General features: G+C 42.1%; 3 protein-coding genes across 4 annotated transcripts in view; 1 reads left to right on the top strand and 2 right to left on the bottom strand.

Annotated features, from left to right (window-relative positions):
- The window catches only part of LOC127865088 (streptococcal hemagglutinin-like), a 98988-nt gene that overhangs the window by 11347 nt on the left and 69341 nt on the right, over window positions 1-18300 (bottom strand). The gene's annotated exons all lie outside the window — the stretch shown is intronic.
- LOC127865098 (uncharacterized) overlaps window positions 1-18300 on the bottom strand; it is a 74877-nt gene that overhangs the window by 4637 nt on the left and 51940 nt on the right. The window lies entirely within an intron of this gene.
- Window positions 7066-17889, top strand: LOC127865080 (uncharacterized). Its single transcript, XM_052404970.1, has 2 exons — window positions 7066-7247; window positions 14646-17889. The coding sequence occupies exons 1-2, from the start codon at window positions 7219-7221 to the stop codon at window positions 17215-17217; spliced, it is 2601 nt and encodes an 866-aa protein (XP_052260930.1). The 5' UTR covers window positions 7066-7218; the 3' UTR covers window positions 17218-17889.

Genomic DNA, 18300 nt, shown 5'->3' with positions numbered 1-18300 from the left:
GATTTAACTACAGCCATATATAGCCATATAAGGAACAAGAGTGCCAAACTGTCACAAGATACGCCCGTTTGAAGGTTTTCAGGGTTTTTTATCTGATTTTGGGGAAAGGGCCTGGCCTTTTTTTAGTGGAAACAATCACACGAGACGCCGGATTTTGGGGGAGAATAAGGAAAGTCTTAAATATTCAATTAAGCATATTTTACTGTTTTCAAAACAAATTTAAGAAAACAGAAAATTGAATTGTGCAATATTTTTCTATTTTCTACACTGGATCAGGTTACCTTATAAATTTAAAGGTTTAAAAAAAAAAAGATTCTTTTTTTTATTTTTTTATTTTTTGTTGGGAGGGGAAAATGAAATCTAGGGGAAAATTTACCACCTGATGGGGAAAAAAATCGGAGGGGAAAGGGCAGATTTCTAGATGGCTTGTGTTTTCTTGGCAATGAAGAAATAGTATTAGTCATGAGTTTTAATGTGTAGTTGTATTTGCATCATAATTCAGAATGGAAAACCTAATACAGTAACTGTTTAAGAAGCTACATATATTTATTAAAATTGCTGCAAATGTTTCTGTACAGTCAGTTATACACCCTTCAATATCCCAGAACACGGGTAGTAAAGTACACTGCAATTCCAATATATCACGGTCCGTTATATCGCGTTGTCCAATATATCGCGAATCGGCTATGGCTCCCAAAAATCTGACGAGCATAATCCTTAAATAAAATGTTTTTATCTGAGAATGTGATGCATTAAAATCCGTTTCAAGCAAGTATTTTTCCCTTTTTTTCACCAACTTTAATCCAACAGTCATAATCCAGTTTTGACCAGATTGTTTGCTTACATTGTGCATCACATTAACACCTGTGTACTGCGATAAACAAAAAACCCATTTGTCAAACATGACAGGTCATTTCGGGTGTTACAATTTTCTATTGAATTTGCTTTGAACTGCCGAAACGCACCAGTGCACACATGAAGTAGTACACAATTATAACAGTAAATGTCACAAGTCAATACTGACCTATCTCAACAATCTGTGTGCGTTAGATACAGTATACAATATAGATCAGTTAGTCACAATGCTCTACTATTAAACCCCATGCTGTGCATGCTTTTCATGAGAAATGAATGACGTCATCTTGTACATGGGTCTAATTTGTGCATGCTTTCTTGAACAATAAAACTCGGCAATGTTTTTCGGATTAAAAATTTAATTATACGCATTTGAAAATACTCACATGGAATAATGTTTTGTGTTATACCAATTCATGACATATGGATATAACACAAACTTGAATAAGGTTGGTAAATAGCGTGTTTTGAGATTGCATAATGATGCTAATGTATACATATACATGCATACATAAACTGACAATTTATATCGCGCGCCGGATATATCACGGTCGCGATCTTTGGACCCCTTTAACCGCGATATTTTGGAGTTGCAGTGTACTACCTGTATTTTTAGATATGGTAGTACAGGTACTAATTGATTTCAAGCGTTACTCCTTTTCTTTCTGTCAGTGGCAGTACCGTTACTAATTTCACAAATCCTTATCTGGAGCTCGTTTGTGTTTGTGCATTTGTGAAACAAAATGTCCCCCTATATGACATTTGACCTTGAAGGATGACCTTGACCTTGACCCTTCACCACTCAAAATGTGCAGCTCTATGAGATACACATGCATTTCAAATATAAAATTGCTAGCTTCAATATTGAAGAAGTGACATTACATGAGCAATTTTGACCCATTTATTTGACCTTGAAGGATGACCTTGACCTCGACCTTTCACCACTCAAAATGTGCAGCTCCATGAGATACACATGCATGCCAAATATCAAGTTGCTATCTTCAATATTGCAAAAGTATTCATAAAATAAGGGATTTGGGCCACATATATTTTACCTCTGACCTTGAAGGATGACCTTGACCTTTCACCACTCAAATTGTGCAGCTCCATGAGATACACATGCATGCCAAATATCAAGTTGCTATCTTCAATATTTCAAAAGTATTCATAAAATAAGCGATTTGGGCCACATATATTTGACCTCTGACCTTGAAGGATGACCTTGACCTATCACCACTCAAAATGTGCAGCTCCATGAGATACACATGCATGCCAAATATCAAGTTGCTTTCTCTAATATTGCAAAAGTATTCATAAAATGAGCGAATTTTGTCACATATATTTGACCTCTGACCTTGAAGGATGACCTTGACCCTTCACCACTCAAAATGTGCAGCTCCATGAGATACACATGCATTTCAAATATAAAATTGCTAGCTTCAATATTGCAGAAGTGGCATTACATGAGCAATTTTGACCCATATATTTGACCTTGAAGGATGACCTTGACCTTGACCTTTCACCACTCAAAATGTGCAGTTCCATGAGATACACATATCTTCAATATTGCAAAAGTATTAATAAAATAAGCGATTTGGGCTACATATATTTGACCTCTGACTTGAAGGATGACCTTGACCTTTCACCACTCAAAATGTGCAGCTCCATGAGATACACATGCATGCCAAATATCAAGTTGCTTTCTTCAATATTGCAAAAGTATTCATAAAATGAGCGAATTTGGCCACATATATTTGACCTCTGACCTTGAAGGATGACCTTGACCTTCACCTTTCACCACTCAAAATGTGCAGCTCTATGAGATACACATGCATGCCAAAATATCAAGTGGCTATATTCAATATAGCAAAAGTTATTGCAAAATGTTTAAGTTGGCGCAAACCAACCAACCAACAGAATAACCACTCAACAGACCAACCAATAGACAGGGCAAAAACAATGTGTCCCCCACTACTATAGTGGGGGAAATAAAAAATAATTAAGATCTGACAGTTACCGATAATTGGTAACGGAGCTCTAGATAAGGATTTAGTCTAAAGGGTATTTCACCCCCTGATATTATTATTTAAGCGTATTTTACTCATTTGTTACAGCCATAAAAGGTATTTATGTATATTTAGGGGTATTTTCCATTTCCATAGCAAACTGACAAAGTAAATAGCGTGTTTAATCTATAAATATTATTATTTGTTATTTATATTATTAAATTCAAACAGTATGAATTTAAATGACGATAAGAACAGACTTTCTTTTAAATTATTTTCGCAGAAGCCGCTGGTCGCTTAAAACATCCCTTTTTTGATCCACAAACATGATGAGCTGCCATTTTTAATACAAGCTTATTTTGATTGACTTAGTTTTGATTCAAAGGTTAACTTACACTAAAAACTCAACTGGATTATAAAGTTACGCACTTCAATTGATTTGAAATACGTACCAAGATTTGTATTGCGTTTTGTTACGTACTGGGCCAATTTTAAATGCGTTTTTTTAATTGTTAAATGCGTAAATACGCAGATACGCCTCTTATCTGGAGCTCTGATTGGTAAAGTACAGGGAGTTTAAAGAAGTTTTCTGAAATATATCACTTCTGTTGGACACTGATTGATGAGAAAAACGCCCTAGGTCGCGATGTTGCTGAAGTTGATTGACATGTGTATGACGATACACAGGGTGGAGTGTGTATACAGTTATCTCATTATTGATTTTTCCTGCGTGATGGCCCAATTTACATGCGTTTCGCACTCGCCGGAAAACTTGTAGAGGCAATTTTTGTTATGGAGTCGAATAAAATAATCACCATTTTTTCTAGACAATTTTAAGAAATAATAGCCAGTTGGATAAAATAATCGCCATTGGCAATAATGTCTGTCAGCAGCGTGAGCACTGGACATACATGATAAATAATGTCTGTCCGCAGTGAGAGCACTGGACATACATGATATATTATTTTTTTACATTAAAAAATAGGTTAACAAGAAGAACTCTGAGCTGTATGGATATACTTTTAAAAGCTCAGAGCATTCAAGAAGAACAAGGACTTAAAACAGTGACCGTTGATTTGCGTCGAGTTCTTTCTTGCATACTGGAATACCTATCTTTTGTTATTGTTTCACTTAACTTAGTTTGGAATGTTCTTTAAGAAAAGGTATGGTTTTAAGGTAGTTCTGGCTACCATAACTTTAAATGTCGCTTTTTATGATTTTTGGCTGACGCGACTTTATAGTTATGGACCAACCCCATTAGGAAAGTCAACCAGAAATTCCAGAAAAGTTGACAGTTACCAAAGACCGGTCCAAAACAGCTTTTAAATGCAGTTATTGGCCCAAATCAACCACTCGATCTGAAAGATTGACTTTTTTCACATTAAACTGATATAATCTTTCACAAAATACTATCTTAATCATTTAAAATTTATCTATTCTGCTTTAACATATCGAGAAAAACAGCGATGTGACAGACTTACTTGAAATGCGAATCTCCCGAGATTTCACGGTCATATGACGTTATTTCTATTTTTAGTAACATACCATGCGCTCAAGGGTTTTCAAATTCAGAATGACATTTCCCAGTATTTTAGATTATTCTGGCTTGTTTTGTAAACAAATTGTAGTGTAAATACAAACTCAAAGTAAATATTATTTAAAACCTGATTCACACTGAAATCAGTCATAATCCACCAGACGTAAGTTGTTTATCACAAATAATAGATTTCAGAAAACGAAAGTAATGTTTACAATTTCAGTAAATAATGTCAAGGTCGATCCGAAAGTATCCAAATGAAAACTCATCAATTGACAAAGTGACAACGGCGTCAAAATTTCAGACTGATGAGAGTTTTTTTCATATATTGTAAGATGCATTTTAAACCTTTGAACCTTAAAATAATCCCCGATGCAGTAATTTATATTCATTCACCAATATATGAAGAAATGTATAAAAAAAATGAGCTTTCTTTGATTTATAGCGTGACATAAATATGTTATGACTCTGGTTGACTTTCGATACGGGGTAGGCTTCAGCATACAGGTCTGTCAAGACTCTGGTTTACTTTCGATATGGGGTTGGCTTCAGCGTACAGGTCTGTCAATACTATGTGTCTACGCGCAAAACTGTGAAAAAGTAATTGTTTTCTCATTGAATTTGTTAAGGCTTTTAGTTTATTGTGACTTCAAGGCCTATGTTGCGGAGAAGACCGGAGATAGCAGATGTATCACAATTGGACTGAACCCAGTCTGCAAAACTCACTATTTCGTCTTCATAGACAATGTGGCTATGAAACTTTAAAAATGTCATAGCAAGAGGAAATTTTTCATATCCAGAAAATAATGAATTAATTTACAGTGACATTATCATGAAAGGACTACAACAGTCGTTTTATATAGACTGCAATTGGGGGATAAGATTTTAAACAAATCAGTATTCCAGGTTTCAAACTTTTATTCCGTCGTAGCTTTCAGTTTCAGTTTTAACATTGTTAAGTTTAGCAGTTCAATAATAGTGTAATTCTCAGCAGCAAGTAGTTACCAGTAAAAATACAAAGTCTGTGCTCACGGGTATCTATCTTAATCATATGAATGATAAGGCCTAACAAAAAAATATGTTTGTTTCCACTGACATGGCCTAAAAAATTAGGGTAGGTAGGTAGGCAAATAATTTTATTTTTAAAAATATTTTTTTTTAGAAAATGTCGTACATGGTGCATCTTCTTCTCATGTTTTGTGTACAACTGTATGTACAATAAATTTGATGATGTATGTAATGCTATATGGCTTTATTTAAATGCTTTAATGTAATAAAAACTTGCTGTTCATTAATTTTGCATTTGTTGCTTTCCTTATTTCCGAACTTAATGTTGACTTCTGGAAACAGCTTTAATAGTCCATTTTATGACCAATAAAAGGCATAACTAAAGTCGCAGTAAGCTTGACCCTCAGTGTCTATAGGGATTCAGTGTTGTTATACTTTCTGTTCCTTTTGGATCATGTAGTATATACTATATTATTTATAACTTATAATATATTAAATAGCTCAAAAGCCATGCTAGGCGGACGCGAGTGGTGTTGCGTATAACATTATCACCATGAAGAGACCCAATCAAACTGGGTGTGCTATTATATTTCTTGGATGCAGTTTATGCTTCCAAAGGACCACATTTTCAGATTATAGTATGTACTGGTGTTGTGGGGTCTATCTACCAGGGCTAGCGCTGTCCCAAAATTTCTTTGAGCCAACCAGGTTTTTGTTTTCCGATGCGCGAAAACTGGTTTTGAAATAATTATATATACATTTACTATCAACTTGTTTATATTTCTTTTAATGACAACAAGGGCATATCACATATCATAATGTAACATACATTTTTCAATATAGAAATAATTAGTATGGTACTTGTCAAAGTACAAACATAAGTTATTTTAAAGATGTACATTTAATAGGGGTTGTCGATTGTTCCAAATTTGAAATCCTGAAAATTAGGCCGGGTGTCATGGAACCGCAGCCGCAGGAATCCAACAGGAATAAAGGGCAGATCCCCCACCCTATCCAGAGCCCTTACTAATTGTTCTTTTTTATAGTATTTCCAATTGTATTTTCAGGTGAATACAATTTAAAATATTATAAACCACACCGTTCGTATCACCGCATGTGCATTCGTCATTCTATTTCTTCTATAAAGAACTTCGAAAATAAATTATAATCGACGAAAAATAATGTATCCGAAAACGACAGTCCGGAAAATTGTACGCGTTTGCCACATTAAATAAAATGTACATATCGTTTGACTGCAGACATTGCAAAACCTAGCAAATATACAATTTGGTCGACATATTGCTTTACAATAGCATTTTTTGTTGGTAAAAAACAACTTAATTATCACTTTTTAATTTCAAACGATAATCAGCAAAAAGGTGTAACATCGTCGAAATAGAACTTATTATTTAATTATCATCCTTTAATTCAGATCGATAGTCGGGAGAAAGGTGTTAAGTAATCAGCTAAGAAATAATTTATTTATTTGTACGCTTCTTTTTGATTTGTTAATCTTTAAATACGACGTTTGCCATCAGCCGCTATATTGTTGGCGGACGACAAGATCAACTGACTGTGTATTACAAGTGTTCAGTGTCTGCGCATGAATGACCCAATATTATATGTAAGTATGGTAAAATTGACCGGATTGTCAGTGGACCATCCCGACCGTTTTGCCCTATTGCCCTCTTTACCGAAGAACGCGCGAATGACGTAATCATGACGAGAGTGTGTGCAGTAAACAACCCTCTTGACAGGACGTTCCTTTATATCTTGCGGAGAGTATTTCTGCGCTTGTACACACTGTAGACGATGGAATCTACCCCAAGCAACTTGCTTAGGTAAGTTCTATAGTGTTTTATAGCATAAGCACTATAATTGGCGCTGCGAGCACCAAACTTGCAGTATTTTCACTTATAAACAATCGGCTATTTTTAACCGTCAGCGTTCAAAGTCAGCCATCTTGAAAATAAATAAAGTTTCATTTAAATTTAAGTTTCTTATCGTTGTTTTGTTCACTTTTAGTGAATAAAATATTTCTTTAATATACTTAAAGTACTTTTCATCAAACTAAACCGATTTCGTCGGTTTTTGTCAGCTTATTGCCTAAATTTTAGGTTTAACTATTTACGTCATATTGCGGTTCGCTGAACCGTTTAACAGCTCATCTGTGACGTCTATTTTTAGGTTGTTTATGTTTAATGTGTTGAATTGTGAATTCTATTTAAATCATCACACGTTTATATTTAGAGCAGTGTTTATTTACATTGCTCTGTCGCATCTGTAACTTGTTTCGGCTCCATATAAGCCATCTATATTAAGCTGGCTGTACATCTGAATTGTGATTGTTTTGTCTATTGTCTATCGTCAGGCGAATCGCCACATTTTTAGGTAATCAGCATAACGTTTCAGTAGAGTATTTCTACTACTCAATTTAATTCTGATAATTTCATATTTTCATCATTAATAATTCCGCTATAAGTGATGATGGATTTGAGTGTTCTTCGTATTGAATTTGATTGTTTCATTGAATTTGTTTGTGTAACTGTATTGTAGTGAAAACAATTCACTATTTATCAAGTATTAATTGGTGAATTTCTAGCTTTTTCTCTTTGGGTGTATTTATATACTCAAATAGATATCAGTAAAATTTGATTTGTTATTTTATCACAATTTCACTATAGTTATCGAGTAATAACTGGTGAATTTCTGACTTGTTCTCTTTGGGTGTATCTATATACTCAAATAGATATTTTATCAGCAAACATTAGAAACATTCATTTGTGACTTAATTACAATTTCACTAGTTATAAGGTAATAACTAGTGAATTTCTTACATTTTTCTTGAGTAGTGATATACTCATACAGATATTTTATCATTAAAAATTATTATGCATCGATTTGTGATTAAATCACATTTTTACAAGTTATAAATTAATAACTTGTGAATTTTTTGCTTTTCTTGTTGGGTATAATTGAAACATAATTTCACTACATGTGAGATTCAATACTTGTTACTTTTATTGAAATTCGTGCTTTGATTATTAAATTGTATGACATCATTGTGTTTGTGTGTTTTTCAAATGCAATGTCATTTCAAGTTTACGGGGTATTTGAATGTGTAATATTCCCGTGATTGTTTTTGTCTGCTTGCACATTTCAATTTGTGTGACCTATATTTCATTAAAATATACGTGCATTGTGTGTGCTGTTTACCCGTAAAATTAAAATCGGCGTTGCAATATTTGTCCGCTATTTCTTTCACACATTATTTTAATTACATAAATAAAAAAAATAAAAATGAATCGTGTTCAACTAGTGGATATTGACACGGCGCCGGTAACGGAACTACAAACGGTTCCAGGTATCGGCACCAGGGTGGCCCAATCAATTGTATCGTACCGGGAATTTCACGGTAGCATTACACCGGATGCTTTGGTCAAACTCCCGTATATACGACCATCAAGTCAAATGTGGAATATGATAAGATTCAGCAAATCTGAGTCAGGGACCGTGAATGAGTTGGAAATTGTGAATGAGGGTGAGGATGAAGGTGAGGGGTTAGAGGCAGCTAGTGAGCTAGTCGTTGTGCCGGACACCAATTTGGGTTTGGGAGTAATAGAAAGGGTGACGGCAGCGATTGATAGTGCGTCCCTTAGTGGACCTCCTGCATCATATATCAAATCATCTGATGCTAAGAAGGGGGATCAGGGGGCAAGGTCAAAAGTGATACAGGAAAGGACGGAGGTAGGGTTTAATCAGGGGTCAGTGGAACAGTCTGTACAATATCTGACTGTGACACCATCGCCAATGCCAATGGAGCCTAAGTCTGTTCACTACCAGGCCGCAACTCAGCCCAGTGCGGCAATAGGGTGTCAGCAGAGGTCATTAGAGCAACCTGTACAGTATAGGTCTGTGACTTCGACACAATATATTCCGATGAGCCATAGTGTGCAGTCTGGTTCATACCAGGCTATGGCTCAAATGCCCCAGGCACATGGGACGTACCCTGTTCAGTTCCATGCCATGGGGCATGGGGCACAGCCTGGTCAGTATCAGATCATGACACGTGTGCCGGTATCACAAGCGGGTCAGCTGCAATATGTGTTGGTTGGATCTCAGGGTCAATTAATTGACCCTGTAGACCAACCACATATGACATATATGACCTCGCCTGTACAGTCAGGGTATGTTGCCGCGCCACAGGTGGTACCTACACCGCAGGTGTGCAGGAGCGTAGCAACCCCACGTTGTGTTTCGCGACATGCTTCACATGCGGTGCGCGGTGCTACCAATAACACGGTTGCAACACCTGTTGGCCAGAGAGCTATGCTTTTAGGTCAACAGAAATCTAGAATCCAGTCCTTACCTAAAGCACTGGTCTATGATGGTCGGGGAAGCTGGCATGCTTTCCTGACCAAATTTGAAAAATACGCGGGTATTTTCGAATGGGATGACTTTGAGAAGCGGGATTTCTTGTGTCTCTGTCTCACCGATAAGGCAAGTGAGTACTATGCCTTAGTGATGGACAGGGAGGTGGAGCTGGGCTACATAGAGGTAGTTGACAAGCTCGAGAGGAGGTTTGGTTACCGGGAATTGCCGGAAACGGCAAGGGTAACCTTTTCGGGTGCGCGACAGGGAGAGGAGGAGTCTGTGGATGACTGGGCGGACAGGGTTTTGACCCTTGCTGGTAAAGCCTTTAGGGGTTTGCCAGAGGAGTATATGGTGCAGGAAGCGATCTTGAAATTCTGCATGGGAGCTAAGGAGAGAGAGGCTGGGGAACAAGTTATAAATCAGCGGCCTGTGTCAATAGAACAGGCAATTGACAAACTAAAATGGGCTATCCATACTCACGGGTTAATGTATGGAAGACCAAAGTTGGTGCGAAAAGTGGAATGTGAGGGGCAGGTAGAGGTTGCTGAGGTGAAGGTGGCCTCTCAGAATAGACTGGTTGAAAGGGTGGTCAAGTTGGAGGAGAAAATGGACATCCTGATGGGTAAACTTGACCAACTGTTGGCAAGACCCACCAGAAGCCAATCTCCATCCCCAGCCAGACGCCAATGTTTTAATTGCAACGAGGCAGGGCATTTCAAAAGGGACTGTCCTAAACTTAGGAGCAGGACACCGTCCCCGGCTAGGGGTGACCGCTGTTACCGTTGTAACGAGCTTGGTCACATGGCCAGAGATTGTCCCAAACAGGCAAGTGATAAAGTCGGTGATACCCCTAGAGAAGGTAGGAAGGTGTCTTTTGCCGATTTAAACGGCAAGGGGTCAGTGTAGAGGGTCCAGACCTGATCCACAATGATAGGGGCCCACCGGTCATAATCAGACAGATAAGGTCTGATTCGATGTTCCGGGTTAAAGTGAGGCTGAACGGCCTTGCAGTACAGGCTGTAGTAGATACGGCGGCTGAGGTTACCTTGGTTTCGGACCGGGTAGTGGCTCAGTTGTCGGAAAAGGTTCCGGTGTTGGAACATGTGTACATGAAGACTGCAGGGAGAGGTCTGCAGATGAATGGTTCCATTGTGGGACCAGTAACCATCCAACTGGGTGATATGGTTTTTCAAGAGAGGGTTTATGTAGCCCCTATTGAAGATTGCATGTTGCTCGGGCTGGATTTCTTGAAAAAGCATGGAGCCACTATCGATATCGTAGGGGCCACCATGTGTTTAAATGGCCAGGTAGTTCCCATGGCTCAAGAAGGAGAGTTAGTGGAGGCAAGAGTGGCAAATGTGACTGTCGCTCGAACTGTTGTCATACCACCCAACTCGGTGGCCATGGTAAAGTGCTCTTTGGGAAAACCAATCGGCACCTTTGCAGTGGAGGCTGAGGGTGGTGATGTGATAGTGCCTATGTCGGTCCATGTTAGTGAGGCTGTGCTACGGCTACCAATGGTGAACATGTCGGGTCACCATGTAAGGCTGAAGCAAGGGAAATTGGTTGGAAAGGCAGAAGAGGTACGTTTAGTGAGACCATTGCCCGAGGAACTGACCTCAGTAAAGGTGGTACGAGAGGCGGCAAAATGTGATAAAGATATCACGGTGCCAGACCATCTCAGAGACCTTTATGAACGTTCGAAATTAAACTTGAGCGATGAAGAACAGGTGCAGGTGGCTGGGTTCTTACGTGAGTTTGAGGATGTATTCGCTAAAAACGAGTATGATCTTGGCAATTTTACTGCTGTTGAGCATTGCATAGACACGGGGGAAGCCAAACCCATTAGGCAGAAAATGCGTAGGACCCCTGTCGCCTTTGTAACGGAGGAAGAGAACCATCTTAAAAAGATGTTAGAGGCGGGGGTGATCCAGCCGTCTAACTCAGAATGGTGCTCCGCGCCTGTGTTAGTTAGAAAGCGTGATGGGTCCGTTAGGTGGTGTGTAGATTACAGGGGGTTGAACTCAGTCACGGTGAAGGACGTGTATCCTTTGCCCCTGATTGAAGACTGTATAGACATGTTAGCTGGCCAGAAGTGGTTTTCAAAGCTGGATGCTAATTCTGCTTATTGGCAGATTAAGATCAAGGAGTCAGACAGAAAGAAAACTGCTTTCACAACTAAGTATGGGCTATTTGAGTTTGTCCGGATGGCATTCGGTCTATGTAATGCACCGGCGACATTTTCTCGGGTTGTAGGCTTAGTACTGCAGGGCTTGAACTGGAACAGTGTTCTAGCCTTTCTTGACGACATCCTTGCTATGAACAAGACATTCGCTGAACATATGCTTACAATACGGGGGGTATTTGTCAGATTACGCCAATACCAACTGAAATTAAAACCCGCGAAGTGTGAGCTGTTTCAGCATAAGGTGGAGTTCTTGGGGCGTACTGTAGGACCAGAGGGTTTGGGGTTGTCCTCAAATGACGTTAGGGTGGTGGTAGACTGGCCAGTGCCAACCTGCTCTAAAGATGTAGAACGTTTCTTGGGATTGGTAAATTACCACCGAATGTTCATATCGGATTATGCCGGACGGTCGAGGGCGCTGTATGAAATAGTTAAAGACTATCAGTGGGGGGATGACCAAGATACGGCCTTCCTTGATTTGAAGGAGGCCCTAATGTCCGCCCCGGTTTTAGGACTTCCTAATCGGAATGACCCTTTTGTACTTGACACCGATGCTTCTGATAAAGCAATTGGTGCGGTTCTCAGTCAAATACAGGCAGGGGCTCCTAGGGTTGTTTGTTATGGGTCATATGCGCTGACTAAAGAACAGAGGCGGTATTGTACCACGCGGAAAGAATTGCTAGCGGTAGTGAGGTTTACTCGACAGTTCCGCCACTACTTGCTGGGCAAACGTTTCACGGTTCGCACGGACCACAGTAGCCTTACTTGGTTATTGAATTTCAAGGAGCCACAAGGGCAGATAGCTCGCTGGATGGAGGAGTTGAGCCAGTATGATATGGACATAGTCCACCGTGCTGGCAAGAAACATGCAAATGCTGATGCATTGTCACGATTGCTGGTTGATGGAGGAGACCATTATGAGCATGGTGTAACCCTTGAGGTTTTGCCATGTGGTGGTTGTCCGAAATGTACTAGGGCAGAAGAACAATGGGGTGGGTTTATTCGCGAGGTGGATGACGTTGTTTCTCTAGCACCGGTCATAATCCAGGAGGTAAGAACCGGAGAAGACTCTGGTGTCGAGAGTACTGATAGAGCCGCTCCAGTCCAGGACCGGGACGCTCTACTTAAAGAACATCAGTGGGCGGATGACGACTTCCGGTTTATCCGGAAGTGGTTATTGCATGGTACCGAGCCTCCTGATGGAGAGTTGTTTCTAGCAAACGCAGCCTCCAAGTTTTATTGGATTAATCGCCAATGTTTTAAATTGGAGGCGGATCTGCTTTGGCGAATCGACCCAAAGTCAGATCGTCAGCAGTTATTGGTTCCACGGGAATTGCGCCATGAGATCCTGGTGCTGAACCATGATATTCCTCTGTCAGGACATCAGGGCGAACAGCGTACTATTGAAAGGGTTAAGGCCAAGTATTTCTGGTACCGCATGTCAAAGGACATAATCAAGTACGTATCCAGTTGCCCGCGTTGCTCTGTAAGCAAACAACCTAACCGTAAGGCTAAGGGCGAGATGATAAAGTTTCATTCTGGACTCCCAATGGAGAGGGTGCACATTGACTTTCTAGGTCCTTTGCCCTTAACGAAAAAGGGAAACCGGTATGTGATGATGGTGGTGGATCAGTTCACTAAATGGGCAGAATGTATACCGTTGCCTTCGCAGACCGCTGAGGTTACTGCAGAGGCAGTGGTAAATCAAGTGTTCTGTAGGTATGGGGTACCTATGGAAATAATGACTGATCGGGGTACCAACTTTGAGAGCATTCTGTTCACGCAAATGTGTAAATTATTGCACATTCATAAGACGCGAACAACTGCCTATCGACCAAGCACCAATGGTCAAGTGGAAAGGTACAATCGCACACTCATGGATGCAGTCCGTTGCTATGTAGGTTCCCGAGAAAATACTTGGGACGAAAATCTACCGCAAATCGCGGCGGCAATGCGTTCATCAGTGTGTAGGAGTACTGGTTTCACCGCTAACCGTATGATGCTAGGGAGAGAGGTTTATACTCCTGCTGAGTTGGTTTACCCATTACCACCTCATGAGGCACAGCCTGTGACTGAGTATGTCCACAATCTAGAACAAAGTATGGTGTCAGTCCATGAAACCGCTCGCAAGTGTTTAAGCGGATATCAGGCTCACATGAAGCGGGATCATGATGTGAGGTTATGTCAAAACTCTTACCGGGTTGGTGACATGGTATATGTGCTTAATGTGTCGGGAAAGAAAGGCAAAGCTAAGAAGTTGTCGCCACAATGGACTGGGCCGGGGGTTGTAGTGAAAAAATTCACCGATTTCCTTTACCAGGTCCGATTACGAGGGAAGAGGGTTAATGTGAATCATGACCGATTGAAAAGTTGTAAATTGAACAACCTTCCTGCCTGGGTGGTTCGAGAGCGAGAGAGTTGCGGTCTTGCGAAAGATGTGCAAGATGAGCAAGTATACTGTATGTGTAGGGGGATTGATGATGGTTCCTTTATGATTGCTTGCGATGTGTGTGAGGAGTGGTACCACGGAAAGTGTGTGGGTGTCACGGAGGAACAGGGTGAAGAAATAGATCTGTATACATGTCTAAGTTGTAGGACAGGTTAGGTCTATACTTATCGTATATGCCGGTAGCTTGTGAAGCTCAGGCACATTATATTATAAATATGTGGTGTTTTGCAGAACGCCACGTGTGGTTTGTCGCATGGATGGGCGTGACATATTTATTGAGGTCGAGGAGGCCAGCGGTCGGGGTACGCTTTGGAGTTCGGGGCGGGACCTCGTCATTGAGCTGGGGACGATGTTGCCCTTGGACCATGGTAGGGTAGAAAGGGCGGTGGAAGGCCAAGTAAGTTTGGCCAGGAGGAGAGGGCGCCTAGGGTTTGTATCCGAGGTCAGGAAGTACGGCCATCAAATTCTTAGTGATTCGTTCATTAAGAGGGTGTTGGCCGGTCCTGAAAAACAACGGAGGACCCCTGGGGCTTCACTGAGCGGGAGGCCCCGGGGTACTGTAGAGTTGTCCAGATCGAGACCAAAGCCGGCTCCGATCCTGACAGCGCTGGACTTCCCTGCGTTGCCAGCACAGTTGGGATCGGAGGGGGTCAAGGTTGAACCTGGGGTAGAGTCACTCGTGCCCAATCCTTCCTCGCTGGACACACTTGTGTTGCCAGTAGGGTCGGAGTGTGGGAGGGTGAAGGTCGAACCTGAGGAGGAGGCATTTGTCTCCGATTCGACATCGCTGGTTGTCCCTGAGTCGCCAGTGAGGTTGGTGGAGGTCAAGGCCGAGCCTGAAGGGGAGGCCTTCATGGCCTCGCAGCCATCAGCACTGGACTTCCTTGTGTCGCCAGTGAGGTTGGTGGAGGCTGCGTGCAAGGTTGGCCCCGAAGAAGGGGTCATCATCATCTCTGATGAGGAAGACATGGAGGTTGATGCTCCTTTGGCGGCTAACCTTGACCAGGAAATTGTGGGGGAACCTGGTTTTGCACGGCCTATAGATGAAATGGCAGAGCCCGCAGGGGCAATGTCACTTCAAGGTAGGATGATAAGAGGTATGGACCGGTGTGAGAGACGGTCCAGGCCTCTTGATAGAGGGGCAGAGTTTAATGGAGGGGTTGGGACCAGGGATAGATCCCGGTCCCAGCAGGATGATGTGGGTTTTAAGAGGAAAAAGACCCAGGGTTGTCCCGTGTGTGGATTAAGGGCAAGATCGATAAGACACCATGTTGAGGCCCGGCATTTTCCGCCTGTGTTTCGTCGGGAGGCATGGGAGAATCCGGAAAAGGACCATGTGCGGTTTAGAGGGGTAATATGCGTCATCAATAGTCTGGGTCTCCAGAGCTTTGATGAGGCTATGCTTTTCGTGGGCCGCCAGAGGTTATCAATTTCGGAGCAGTCCTGCCTGAACGACAAGGACCAGGTCTGGTTAGAAAGGGTCTCTCGCAGGTTTATGTTTTACATTCCCCCTATATTCCACGTTGCACGGGTAAACTCGCGAGCGCTCCTCTTCCACTGGAGAGTGTTGGCCGCGTTGCTGAAGCTATGCAGTCAAGAGGTAAGAGACGATTTCTTTGCCCAAAGGTTTGTCAGGCGGCGCGGCGTGGTCCAGGTGACTGGGTCGACTCAGGCAACTGAGTTGATGCAGAGATCCGGACCAGATTGTTGTGTGGCGGCCCAGGCTACTGGGTCGACTCAGGCAACTGAGTTGGTGCAGGGAGCTGGATCAGATCGGAGTGTGGTCATGGAGGCTCAGGCGACTGTGTCGAGTCCAGAGATGGATTTGATTCAGAGACCCGAGCCAGTCACTTGTGTAGAAAAAGGGGCCCAGGTGATGGCGTTGACTCAAGTGGCAGAGTCGGTCCCAGAGCCCGGGTCTCTAGGGAATGAGTGTGAATTGGGTGATGACTTTGAAATTGCACCTGTGGTTCAAGAGTGGATTTCGGTTAGGAATGCTGAACTCACCGCGTTCGACAGCCACTTTCACTTGGACCGCAGTTATAAGACGACCAAGGTTGGTTCTATTGAGGCGTTGGTGGGGCATACCGTGGGGCCAATGCCTGAGGTACCAGTGCGGGTAAATGGGGGAGTTGCAGTTTTCTGCGATCCACCCAACTACCCAAGGGAATATCCCAGTGTCACTGGTTTCGGGTCGGCTGTCGGGGTACATCCTAAGGCGCCTCTAAGGGACGTTAAAGGGGTGGTAGGACAGGTGGAGAGAGAGTTGAGGAAGGATGGGGTGGTAGCGCTTGGAGAGATCGGTTTAGACAGAACCGTGCCTGAAAGAGAGTGGGGTAGGCAGGAGGAGATGTTTGTAGGGCTGTTGGAGCTGGCTTGCCCTAGGCGACCAGTTATTTTGCATATTCGGGGGCAGGACACGTACTCTTGTGAGGCTAGTGCCCTTGCCCTCCGACTCATGCAGAAGAACGTTAGTCCGACTCAGCGGATACACCTCCACTGCTTCACGGGAACTCTCGATCAGGTTCTGAGTTGGTCCGCTGCATTTCCCCGTTGCTACTTTAGCATCTCAGGTCTGGCTGCGCGTTTTGATGAGGTGCAAAAGTCAGCTGTGCGAGGGATTCCGGCCGACCGACTCCTAGTTGAGACCGATTCTCCTTACTTGCGAGTCCGAAGTAAGAAAGACAATACTCCGGCGTACGTGGGTGAAGTTGCAAATACGGTGGCCCAGATCCGAAAGGAGACCCTCAGGGAGATATTGCGCACTACTGCTGAGAACGGCAGGCGTCTTTATAACCTGTAGGGTTCGGATACTGGAAATAGTCTGTTGGCGAGTTGGGGATCGAACCATATGAGGGTGACGCGGTTGCGCGCGCCCTTTAACTAGTGATTGAGGCGGTCGGATGTCTGTTAAACACTGGCCAAGGGGCGTCGATAATAGAATGTGTCAGGATTCAGTGATGTGGTCTATGCTTAAGGAAACGGTTGGTCAAATTATCAAATGAGTGCTCTGGGTTTAAAAATAAATAAATAAAATACAAAGGTCACATGGTGATAAATAAATAAAATACAAAGGTCACATGGTGAGTGGGTAATGCAAAGGAAAAAACTAGCCAGGAATGTTTCTGTAAGTATGAGATCATATTGTGTGGTCTTGGAACGTGGTATAGGGGTGTGGCAGACTGTCTTGGTGGGGTGAAGAGGAGGGCTATAAAATGGGGAGGAATATGGTAAAATTGACCGGATTGTCAGTGGACCATCCCGACCGTTTTGCCCTATTGCCCTCTTTACCGAAGAACGCGCGAATGACGTAATCATGACGAGAGTGTGTGCAGTAAACAACCCTCTTGACAGGACGTTCCTTTATATCTTGCGGAGAGTATTTCTGCGCTTGTACACACTGTAGACGATGGAATCTACCCCAAGCAACTTGCTTAGGTAAGTTCTATAGTGTTTTATAGCATAAGCACTATATAAGCAAACTCATTGCTGATTGGCCAGCTACCACGTGCGCTTCAATAACAATAAAAATGATATGCGGATAACATAGACAAGTTTATTGAGCGTCGCCGAAAAATACGCGGTCCGATTTTTTTCGAATTTTGGGCTCAAAAAAGATTAGGACCGGTGGCAAAAAATTAGGTAGGGTCGGGCCACCGGAAACAAACAATTATTTTTGTTACGCCTAAACACCAGGGCTCATGCAGCCAAGGTTTAAATTTGAGGGAGAACAGCTGAAATTTTGGAGAAGCAAGTCCAAATTAGGGAGAAGTAAAGCCACTTGAAGGGAAAGTGGTCTCTGTTCAGTGTTTAATATTTAATCTTCACTTGTAACTATGTTTTATTCCCTTCATTACACCAAGCCTATCATCATCAATTACACACA

Source organism: Dreissena polymorpha, chromosome 1 (genome assembly GCF_020536995.1).
Source record: "Dreissena polymorpha isolate Duluth1 chromosome 1, UMN_Dpol_1.0, whole genome shotgun sequence".
NCBI lineage: Eukaryota > Metazoa > Mollusca > Bivalvia > Myida > Dreissenidae > Dreissena > Dreissena polymorpha.
Note: the sequence above shows the minus strand (reverse complement) of the source record. Positions and strands in the feature narration are given on the sequence as shown.